Source organism: Astatotilapia calliptera, chromosome 10, assembly GCF_900246225.1.
Source record: "Astatotilapia calliptera chromosome 10, fAstCal1.2, whole genome shotgun sequence".
In the NCBI taxonomy this organism is placed as follows: domain Eukaryota; kingdom Metazoa; phylum Chordata; class Actinopteri; order Cichliformes; family Cichlidae; genus Astatotilapia; species Astatotilapia calliptera.
In genome coordinates this window covers 7,432,580-7,445,090 of record NC_039311.1, presented here as the reverse complement: position 1 = coordinate 7,445,090, position 12,511 = coordinate 7,432,580, and the positions used below count along the sequence as shown (strand labels likewise).

Genomic DNA, 12,511 nt, shown 5'->3' with positions numbered 1-12,511 from the left:
GCATGAAACGACTACTGCTGGGTGCAGAGTGAGTTTTATTGTACTCTTCATCCCAATTAAATGATTTATATACCCGTCTTGTCATGATCTACACAAAGGAGCAATGAACTGGTTTCTTTTTCAAGATTATGTCAGAGATTTTCTCAGATATTGGAGGAGCCAAAATTTTACTAGTCTAGATGCTTATTTTTTACTCTACAAAGACAAAGCTGTTACACTAATACCACTGATCTACGCTATTTAAAAGATGAAAAGTTGTTTGACATGAATATTTATGATTTATGCTGTTAATGCTGGCCTACAGTAAATCTAATATTCATGTTGTGAGTAATTTATTGCTGCCAAACCCTACAGTGATCCATGGGTGCTACTCTTGATTGTATCTTATCAATGCTGGACTTTGGTCCATATGTCTATTATAATAACATATCAGTGTGTACGCCTTAATAATGAACTCATTGTATTAGGCCACATCTGTGATGATGATAACTGACTGAGTTATCGTCATCAGCCTTTTTAGTGTAGGTTGTATGAAGCTGATGTCTTATAGGTTTGGTAAGCTACAGTAAAAATTCTGCCAGTGACCTATTGGTGCTTGTCTTTTTTTTTCCTCCTCCAGTTTAAACTTTGTTTTCTCTAAATATTCTACCCACTGTATGATATCCAGCTGTATTACTACTAAAATAATATTCACACACTAACAATATTAAAATAGTAAACTCATGTGCTTAGCATTTACATTTTAGCATAGTTAGCAGCACTTCTAACAGTAACAAGTAGAGGCTTTTTGTTATAAAGGATGGCTCTAACCAGGGCTTAAAATGTACCAGAATGGACCACTAACCACATCATGTTAATGTTTTCATGCAGTCATGGTGACAATGTAGGATCAATGACTGATCACATGATTATCTAGCAACCACTGGAAAAATGAATATTCTTTAACCAGATGTGTGTGGTTCCTGGAGGCTGATGGCTACAGACAACAGCAACAGTGATGCTTGGTAACCACTGTGAGGTAGTCAGGCACGAACGTCAAGGAAGGTGGTAGAGAAGCAGACTATGCAGACATTTCAGGTTTTCAGAGGTGAGCAATTTATTTACAGTGAACTTAATTTAATGTATAACTTAACAAAACTTCCCCCAAATCAATTCAATTAACAAAACTCAACATAACATGGCTCTGGTGACACAGCTCACCTCTCCTCTCTCCTGCATCTTCTTCTTCAGTCAAGCTTAATGGCAGCTTGCATCCAAAACTGTTGCATTACTGCCATCTCCTGGCCATTAACCATCCATCACTCCTGAATCCTCAGATCCTCTTGATGAGACCAGTACTTCTCAAAAACGAAAAACCACCACTTTCTCTCCTGCATCTGGTAGAGACTGGCTTTAGGGCCATCAATTTCCCTCCAATTGCCCAGCCAGTACCACTCACTCAACTGAGGGATCTAAAACTCTACACAGATTATCTAAAAACACAAAACCTCTACACACTTCTAACATGCACATTTACACAACTAAATGGCAGTATTAACGAAAGGAAAAACCTCAATAGTCATGCATTTTACAGCAGAATCAGTTCATTTTGACTGTGTCGCAGTCTGACAGTCAGACTTCTAGTAACTGCCTGAACATACTTCCTTAGTAAAAAGAAAATGACATCCCAAACCTAAATGCTTCCCCTTTTCCTTTTCATTCCTGTGATGTGTTCATGCTACACATCTAAATAAAGTTGAGTTTCAGAAGAGAAGTGAGCATAAATGTAACATTATCTTAAGTTGTGTGAAACAGCGTGCAATCAAAGTATACTAATCTTGTGTTGTATTCAAAAGTTGCATGAAAATATAGTACAAGGCAGTTCAATGCCCTATGCTGAACTGGTACAGAGCAGGCTGTGATACTTGTGGCCAGTTAGATCAAAGGTAGCAGACAATAATTTTTTGTTTAAGTTGATGAAGCTGCTTAGATTCAATTCTACACTTTATGCTGACTTTATGCTATTGTCTACAGGGATTGCTGGATGTCACTGGGTGAAAATGGTCACAAATAGGGTGCTGCACCTCAAACATGGTCATTTCACCTCATCTCAGTTTTATTTATATAGCCCCAAATCACAAGAACAATTACTTCAAGACACTTTGTAATAGACCCTATAATACTACAAAGAAAAACCCAACAATCAGATGATCCCATATAAGCAAGTACTTGGCTACAGTGGAAAAGTAAAACTCCCTTCCAACAGGAAGAAACCTAGAACTAGAACCAGGCTTAGGGGGGAAGAGCCATCTGCTGTGACTGGGTTAGAGGTGAGGGGAAGGAGTCAGGACAAATAAGGTGAGATTAATTATCAGAGCGGAAGGCTTATAGAGAGCTAGCATCTGCATTTAACAGAAACTATGTTAGTATTCAGAAATACAGTTCTGGTAATATTTGTTGCACAGATTCTCCACTGAATATGTTTACAGTATGTGTGTCATACACATTATATAATAACATCTCTGTCCCCTCTCCAGCCTGTCAGTCCAGTCAGCGGCCCTGAAGCTAACAGCTCTTCATATCCTCGCATAGGGCACTATCCTGGTTGAAAAACTGGATAGCTCCTGGATTGATGGATAATTTCAGCCTTTTTTAAAATGGAAGGAAATGGTGAATCGGGGAAGGGGAAAGTTGCAATACTCAGTGGGTTGAAGAACATTGTGTAGCAGATACAAAGACATATGTTGCTGCATACAAAGAGGATATATGCAAATATATAGAAAACATAAATAGAAATAGTTTACAAGATTAAGACAGCTGATAAGCAGGTGTCCATAGCATAGGAAAAAGAAACATCAGTTCATGTCTGATGTCAAATCTGTGTAATTATACAGCACGCTGGAGGCTTAGTGCATAGCACAGTGTTCTATAAATAGATATCCCCTGCAGCTTTGGAGTCAAGAGTTGGGTTAGTATGTGCATTAGTGAGCTTGCATACAACATGGATGACTGGAAGGTGACAGGGAGGAAGAAAAAGAAGTGATGAAAACCGCTAGATACTCTGTACGTCACTAGTTGTAGTGCTGCAGCTTTCATTCACTCTGCATTGACTCACAGTCAAGTGGAAAGAGATGAGCATTAACACAACTGCATGTAAGACTGGTAGTGGAAGCAGCCCATCAGCGAACACTTTTCCAAACTCCTGGCTGTGTCAGTTTTCCTGTTTAGATAATGTCCGAGTCTACACCCTTAAGATGTAGTGTGATTTAAATCTTCTCTATCACATATTTGGACACTTTTCTCACTGGTTTTGCTGAAGGTGTCTCACCCCAAATCACATCATATATGGCAATGTCACGTGAAAGGAGATATAAGAACAATGGATGCAAATCAGAGACCCTAAAAATTGTGATGAAATGTGATTTATCAGTAAATTAAATTCTATATAAATTGTAAATATTTAAATTGAGATATTTAAGCTGCAAACTAACCTTAAAGTCAATTCAGTACACTTTTAATTGATGTAATATAATTAATATTTGTGGGGTTTTGCACAGCTGTTCAAAAACTATTCTGGGACCAGATATAAACTGCTTGTCTGTCAGTGTTTAAGAAGTGAATAAGCGTTTCAGGAGGTTTCTGATCATAATCTTCTTGCTGTGAAGTGGCTGTACTAATCTGTTTGTAGCAGTCAAAGAAAATCTGTTTTTCAAAGTTAACTATGGCATGATCACAATCACCAAATACTATGATTTAAACACTATAAATATATTCAGGTCCATATTAATATTTACAGTTTATTCATTCATTTATTTATTTTTATTAAAGCTAGCTAAAAGTCTGCAGTTCAATCACATCTTGATTGATTTAAAACCCCACAGTGGTGATCTACAGGGGTAAAAATACAACTGTGCCAACGTCCAAATACTTACGGACTATGGGATACGTTCTGGTTTCCATTTCTGTTGGCCAAGTTTTACTTGTATGTAAGCAATTAGCCTATGAAGCTAAACAAAATGTATCTAGGGTCCCGTCTACTTCACATTACCAGTGTTTTCAATGGTATCTGGTCAGCATGAATTACATGAATTTCTTCCTGTATGGATGCAGCTTCATGCCTGACTGCCTTTTTGACTTCAGGGGGCTCGGTAAATTTTCATTTCACAGCAGGATACAAGCCTGGTGCAATGGTTATAAATGACCTTGTTCAGTCAACAGAACAGAGCAAATCTCCATCAATTATATATCCATTTGGCAATAAATTATTCATTAGAGACTTTTGTATGATGGAATTATGCAATTTGGGAATTAAGACACATTTCAGTGCAGATGCACAGCTAAAAAGATGGCTACGTTTCTCTGTAAATATAACACCTAGGTCACAGCAACATCACTTTTACTCTGACTCCATACATATGGGCATATGGGTGCTGTCTGCTGAAGTTCACTTTACTGTGATTCATTAAAAAAAAAGAATTTTATATATCGTCACAGTCTGCAGATTATGAATAATATACTAAGTCCTTATCAATTTAAATCTTTCAGTGACTGACCTAATGGGGGTACTCTACAAAAAAAAGCTGAAGTAATGTTTTATTCACCTAAAATGTGTTACAATTTTAATGAAACCTGGTCCACTGTGTTACTGTGTGGAGGGATCAGACGGTCACATGGGGGCGCTATTGTTAAATATCAAATTGTTACAGTCCTTTGTAGGGCAGCTGTGGCTACAATGTAGCTTGCCATCACCAGTGTGTGAATGTGTGTGAATGTGTGTGTGACTGGGTGAATGACTGAATCCAGTGTAAAATGCTTTGGGGTCCTTAGGGACTAAGTAAAGCGCTATACAGGCCATTTATCATTTACTGGTGACCACAGGATGAACCGTTTGGCATCAGGTATCACAACAGCAACACAAACTCAAACACAAATGAACAGCAGAGACTCTATATGTTGGGTGTTTTTTATTTCCTGTTTGCATGGCTTTAATCAGTCTGTTTCAGTCCACACAACAGCAAGATCACAAACAGTCCTCTTTCTTTACTCAAAGCTTTGGTGTGTATGTGGATTAGTATGTGCATTATTGGAGGCATTCTGCCTCCAATAATTGTCACATTTGCTGCTATTCCATTCTGTTTCGATGTTTGAAGAGGCAGCATAAAGGGGTGTGGGGGGGGGGGGGGGGGGAAGAAACAAGAAGCTGAGAGCTGAGCTAAGCTGCGTATTCAGATGAAGAGTGTAATTACAGCAGAAAGAGCACGCACATGGCACTGGTGCAGATACGTTTACACAGTGTGCTGTGCTGGGGTAGGCTCATTACCAGAGATGGAGTTGAGAGGGAAGAGCTAGGGCAATCCTTCGCTCTCCTCTGCTTGGCATGTGAACGAGCTCTGTTTATGAAGAGCGGTAAGCTGATGCTTTTCCTCACTACAAGCGGAATATCCCCCGTCCTTTTCCTCCTCCTCCCACACACACACATACACACATCTATTTGAATGTGTGTATGTGGAGGAGGACAGGTGGAAGGAAATGGTGCCCATTTTCTTACTACTTCTTCACCACACCGCCGTTGCTTTCGACATTGACGGGTATCGTGGTTTCTGAGTGCTCAATGGCCGGTTTGATCAAAGGAGCCTCCACGGTCAGCACGCCTTCAGGAGAAAGGGCAGAGGTCACCTTCTCAACATCAGCTGAAGGGGGGAGGCTGCGAGGGAGGAATACGACACAATTAGGTCAGAAATCAGAAGAAAACAAAACAAAACCTTGCTTCTTAGTGAGAAAAGGATCAGTGCTACAATTTAGTCAAAAACTAACAGGACCAAAGCGTTTAGTAAAACGAGTAAAGTTCAGTTGCAGCTTAGTGTGTGTTACTCTATGGCCCCTAGATGGCAGCAGAGCCCTATGAAGCTAAAGTCTACCAAGACTCAAGAAGGGATGAACCGCTTGAAGGCTGCTGCTACTTTTCAGAGCATGAAATTTAGCTATCAGCAGCCCGCCAGCCAGAACAGATCAGCCCATGAACTAAAGAGACTCACAGTATCAGAGTCACGATTTTAGAAAAATTAATCACACTTATGAATAAATCAAATCCAATTTAGAGGACGAACACCAAAGGCAATAACAGTCAGCCACAATAAAATTTGTACTTCTAAAACCTAAAGTCTTCAAGTGAGTAGTTGACATACTGCATGGGCCACATCTTCCTTAAATTAGTTTGATTAATGGCAGGAAGTGATCAAGAGTAAATCAAGATTCCTTTCTATTCTTTCTCAAGTAAAGACAAACTCACGTGTACTTCCTGGTGAAACTTCTGGACACAAAACCATGCTCATCTTTCCTCTCCTCGTGCTTACCTGTGGACACAGACAATGTACTTTAAGCTAGACTGAAAGATATTTTTGCTATAAGGAGCAGTGCAAGAAGACATCTTGTTTACCATAGTAAAATAAACCTGTTGGGCGGAACAGTGCATACAGACTTCATTCCACTAATCTAAGCCTTAATTTATGCACTCTACTTTAGCACCTAATGAAAATAATAAATTGGATTGTATAAAGTATTTCTTACTGGTGCACAGTTACTTTTATGGAGTCCAGCCATAATCTGATTTGGACTTTGTGCTTTTTCAAAGCATTTATTTATGTGATCCAGAGATTGCTCTTATGCTTAGCACAAAGACTACAGGCATCTTCCATCACCTCTGAAAGTTAATAATAAGCATTCTGTTTCTATTTTTAAAACTGGGCTGTGATAACTAAACCTGGAGATGAATGGTTGTTGAGGGGTTTTTTTTCCCCAAGTTGGTTTAGTTTATTTCTGTCTGCAGGCCTTCAAAGGTGCACACCTGTGTTGTTCTTTACTAGCATGGATGGAGGAGGTCTAAGGCAGATGAGAGTGAGTAACTGGTAGAGGGGTCCAAGGAAGAGACGTCTGTGTGTGAGGTGGAGGTGTAGTTGGAAAGGCATTCATGGCTTTTCACTTAAAGAGGCTGGACAAAGAGTACAACCGGTTTAAACAGAAACACTGTAATGTTGCTGTGCAGTAATATCTTCAGCAATATACTTCATGTAATTGTTTCCTCAAACCCATTACATGTATTCTTTATAGAACTGCCGTTCTCTGGTGGAAGAGTGACAATTGTCACTGCTGCCCTGATTTGCGTAATCAGGGCAGCAGTGATTGCAGATCAGGAACCTCAACAACGTGGGCCTGAACACCATTAACCATGTCTTAAAAAGCAACCATATGGCCATGAAGCAGCTCTACAGAGTTCCATTTCAAAGGAACTCAGAAGTTGTGAAGGAGGCCAGATGCTGTAATACCTTGTTATATCATGCAGTTAGAGTCAACTGGAGTCACTTTTCATTGTAATTTTGTTTTACTTAGAGAAGAATGTAGCTTGAAGCTGAGGGAGCACATCATGTCTTCATTTATGCTGATGAAGTCGGCTCCTGTAAAGTCAGGAGTTGTGGAAGGAACCTCACTGGATACAGGGCCACTTTCAGAGTTCCAGGACAGAGGGGTGCCAACATACCCACGTGTGCTGCCATCTCCAATGATGGTGTCCTATGCTATATCCCCACCATTCACCCATCCAACACCGAACGACTCATAACATTCCTGAATACACTTCATGAGAGGCTGATCCAGCCTGAGGAGAGAGGGCTGTTGAGGACTGTCATGCCGCTCTTCGCCATTATCTAGGATAATGTGGCGTTGCACCAATGAGTGGTTTACAATACACCCACATATAATGATGCATTTCCTCCTAGCATGTGCCCCATTTTTTTTTGTGAATCCGTTAGAGGAGTTTATTATCACCATCCCTATGAGCAGATACCCTTTCTGAATGCAATGACTGCTGCAGCCCAAGAAATAGGTGAGAAGGACTGTCAAGGTTGGATACGGCATGAAAGAAGGTTTTTTTTTTTTATGTTTGTTTTTTTTTCCTCGGTGTATTGTAAGAAAGAATTTTGAGTCTGATGTGGATGAAGCCTTGTGGCCAACTCGTCAAGACAGAAGGGACTGAGTATCAATAGTGGCTGTTTCTTATACTGTAATAGATTTTATTTTGGTTTACTGTATTCATTTTGAATATATGTATTTTCTGTAATATGTACAGTATCTCAGTTTTCAGCCAGTTTGCATCAAAGCATTTTTGATTCTTGATCCCACTAAGCACTGCATTTTGTATTTTGTTGTCCGCTGCTCAGCTGGCGGGCAATGATTGATTAGAAAAGCTCATATACTTGTTTGCAAATTGTGTTGTTTTGAAGGCAAAATTAGCTTTTGGAGGCATAAACAAAATGTGTCACTTTGACCATCAGTGCGTCTGTTAGGCTTGTGTGAGTTGTCTGCTGCATGACAGCAATCAAGAAAAGCTGTAAAGCACTAAGGATATACATACATGTATTCATAGATTTCTAAAATGTTTCATAAATGATTTTTTCAGAGTTTTAATTTGCATATACAGGGAGTGCAGAATTATTAGGCAAATGAGTATTTTGTCCACATCATCCTCTTCATGCATGTTGTCTTACTCCAAGCTGTATAGGCTCGAAAGCCTACTACCTATTAAGCATATTAGGTGATGTGCATCTTTGTAATGAGAAGGGGTGTGGTCTAATGACATCAACACCCTATATCAGATGTGCATAATTATTAGGCAACTTCCTTTCCTTTGGCAAAATGGATCAAAAGAAGGACTTGACAGGCTCAGAAAAGTCAAAAATAGTGAGATATCTTGCAGAGGGATGCAGCAGTCTCAAAATTGCAAAGCTTCTGAAGCGTGATCATCGAACAATCAAACGTTTCATTCAAAATAGTCAACAGGGTCGCAAGAAGCGTGTGGAAAAACTAAGGCGCAAAATAACTGCCCATGAACTGAGAAAAGTCAAGCGTGCAGCTGCCAAGATGCCACTTGCCACCAGTTTGGCCATATTTCAGAGCTGCAACATCACTGGAGTGCCCAAAAGCACAAGGTGTGCAATACTCAGAGACATGGCCAAGGTAAGAAAGGCTGAAAGACGACCACCACTGAACAAGACACACAAGCTGAAACGTCAAGACTGGGCCGAGAAATATCTCAAGACTGGTTTTTCTAAGGTTTTATGGACTGATGAAATGAGAGTGAGTCTTGATGGGCCTGTGGCTGGATTGGTAAAGGGCAGAGAGCTCCAGTCCGACTCAGATGCCAGCAAGGTGGAGGTGGAGTACTGGTTTGGGCTGGTATCATCAAAGATGAGCTTGTGGGGCCTTTTCAGGTTGAGGATGGAGTCAGGCTCAACTCCCAGTCCTACTGCCAGTTTCTGGAAGACACCTTCTTCAAGCAGTGGTACAGGAAGAAGTCTGCATCCTTCAAGAAAAACATGATTTTCATGCAGGACAATGCTCCATCACACGCGTCCAAGTACTCCACAGCGTGGCTGGCAAGAAAGGGTATAAAAGAAGAAAAACTAATGACATGGCCACCTTGTTCACCTGATCTGAACCCCATTGAGAACCTGTGGTCCATCATCAAATGTGAGATTTACAAGGAGGGAAAACAGTACACCTCTCTGAACAGTGTCTGGGAGGCTGTGGTTGCTGCTGCACGCAATGTTGATGGTGAACAGATCAAAACACTGACAGAATCCATGGATGGCAGGCTTTTGAGTGTCCTTGCAAAGAAAGGTGGCTATATTGGTCGCTGATTTGTTTTTGTTTTGTTTTTGAATGTCAGAAATGTATATTTGTGAATGTGGAGATGTTATATTGGTTTCACTGGTAAAAAATAAATAATTGAAATGGGTATATATTTGTTTTTTGTTAAGTTGCCTAATAATTATGCACAGTAATAGTCACCTGCACACACAGATATCCCCCTAAAATAGCTAAAACCAAAAACAAACTAAAAACTACTTCCAAAAACATTCAGCTTTGATATTAATGAGTTTTTTGGGTTCATTGAGAACATGGTTGTTGTTCAATAATAAAATTATTCCTCAAAAATACAACTTGCCTAATAATTCTGCACTCCCTGTATGTTATGTTAACTCTAAAACTCATGCAGTTCAGTGCTACTGAACCACACCTCACCAGACTTAATCAGCCTCTTGTATCTCAGATGCCCTGCTATGAAGTTGCTGCCCTTCATTCTGCCTCTGAATACTGTAATATGTTTGTTGTTACAACGAACCGATAAAGGTTGCGGTCCAGAGAGAGCTGTCCGCTTTTCAACTGGACCAAATTGATTGTGTAACACACACTTTTTCAACAGCTAAACGAAGGGTCATTAGTTTTGACCGACAGCTGTGGAGAGGTTGCACTTTGGTGTGTTTACAAAACTCTTCATTACACTGTTGTGTTTAAAATATCATCCTGGGTCACTGGTGATACATGGGGTGGAACATGGGGTGGCAAATTCCACTTGGATTGAATTTCGTGCTTTGTTTATCTTGGTGTTTCTGATGAGGTTCAGTCTCTGAGCTGGGAGATGTTGGGTACAGTCGGGGACTGAACACTGGACCTGGACAAGATCCAGCAGTCCTTTTAAAGTAGTGGACATACTGGCTAAGCTGCAGCTAAATCCCCAGCTCTGAGAATGGGATCCTTTGTGAAATAGCAGGCAGTGAGGCTGAGATTCACTCAGAGAAAAGAGAGCCCAGGGCTTCAGAGAACTAAGCTGCTATCTGATCAGTTCCACACTTTCTTCAGGTCTGCTTTGCTCCTGCCCGTCCTGGATGGACAGTGAGGCTGTTTTAACATTGTTTTCATGCCTGAGCGTCTTTAAAAGTCAACTCCCACATTTTGAACTGTGTCTTGTTTTGCGTCCAGTGGGCTTAGAGTCAAAACCCCCTGACCCTCCCAAGTCCCTGAACACATTACTCTATTGTCTCAATATGTTATGTAACTATGTAACTACCTCATGCTTTGTTCAGTTCTATCAGTTTTTGTTTTACAGAAGAAAAAGAGGCACTTAAGAAAACTAAAGTGAGACAGTGTGCATATCAACCAGTACAGCTGTCTAAAGTGTGTCACTCAAGGAACATCATACAGGAAAATGACACCTTAGGTTTCAGGACATAAAACACTATGCCCTTTCAATCATTCAATAAGGAGAGCGACAGAAATCAAATAAGTGCTCACCCGAGATTTCCACCACGCCATCTTTTGTCTTCACCATCAAGTCCTCAGGTGAGAAGTGGTTCACATCCAGCGATACCTTCCAGCTGTCTTGGGTCTGCTTGATCTCGGAAATGCCGCTGCTCAGCTGGCGGGACAGGGCCCGAGCCTGAGCCTGCTGAGCCATCATGTGGGTTGGATACATCAAGGGAGCATGCGGTGTCATTAGTTCTGGAGCCAGGATGGATGGCCTCAGGTACCCTGGCCAGTGGGTGCTGGGAAATGCTGCGATGTCCTCGGGCAGGGCGGGCATACCGAAGGTCTGGTCAAAGATACGGCTGCTCTGGTGCCAGTCACGAAATGGGTCCCAGCTCGGAGTGCGGAGCAAGGTGAAAGGAATACGTCTCTCAGCCATGATGATCTGGGAATTTCTTCTAAGCTTCAGAGGAGTGTTGCTGTGTGCAGATCAAGAGCCCCTTGGCCTCTCTGGAAGTGTTTTCTTAATGTGCTGTCTGCCTCTCAGCTGAGAGCTTTTATACACAATGACACCACCCCTTATCAACAGAACCCTCCCTTCAGACTCAAGCCCCATACCTCATGCCTCCAGAATGTTTTACGAAAGCACTAGAATATCTATTTATAGCGGAAGTAGCACTGGAATGGAATCCAACAGGAAGACCCTCCCATGTAACAGTTGCCCTAGGCACTGAGTGCTGTGTGTAAACCCCCTTCTCCTCTCCCTGTGCATCTCAAAGAGCCAGAAGAATCTGGGAGGCTTCTGTCCGTCTACTTACAAGCTAACATGCTATTCTTAACAACGCTATGTTGCGCTATGAACCCATTCAGCCCTGAATGAAATACATAGTAGAATATCAGTTTGGTACATGAAGCCAAATGACTTGACTGGATTAAAACTGGAGGAAAATCCACCATGTTCACACCTGCCTATTCATATTTCTTTGTCACAAATGGGGAATTAACAAGCTGTAGTGTCTCAAGTCTTCTGTTAACCTGACAGTCTTTCATTGTTTACTGGATGCTAGTGCCGCGTGATACTGCAATTTTGGTATCAATCCAAAACCAAGTAAATACACGGCCAGTATTACTAATACTAGTACACATATTTTTAAACTATGAAGGCAGTTTATCTAGGGGGGGAGTAGTATGTCATGATTTATGACATTAATCGCCAGTTTCCAAATTCTGAATACATTTTAATGACCGCTAAATCATCATGACTTTTACTTTCCACATGAAGTAGTTGAAAGAATCCACAATGACCAGGTACTGTTTAGTCTCTATCTGGAACAGATCATTTCCAACCATGGCCCACGGTCTTTGTGGGAACTCTTTAGGTAGCATGGTTTCTTTGTGTTTAGTCCGCTCGCAGCAGCAAGTGTCACAGGTCCTGATCACTTTTATTAGCTCA

General features: G+C 41.0%; 1 protein-coding gene across 1 annotated transcript; it reads right to left on the bottom strand.

The window, feature by feature from the left end:
• Positions 1-4,928: 4,928 nt before the first annotated feature.
• On the bottom strand, positions 4,929-11,675 carry hspb1 (heat shock protein, alpha-crystallin-related, 1). Its single transcript, XM_026182728.1, has 3 exons — positions 11,107-11,675; positions 6,269-6,332; positions 4,929-5,683 (listed from the first exon to the last, which is right to left on the bottom strand). The coding sequence occupies exons 1-3, from the start codon at positions 11,495-11,497 to the stop codon at positions 5,527-5,529; spliced, it is 612 nt and encodes a 203-aa protein (XP_026038513.1). The 5' UTR covers positions 11,498-11,675; the 3' UTR covers positions 4,929-5,526.
• Between the last annotated feature and the right edge of the window lie 836 nt (positions 11,676-12,511).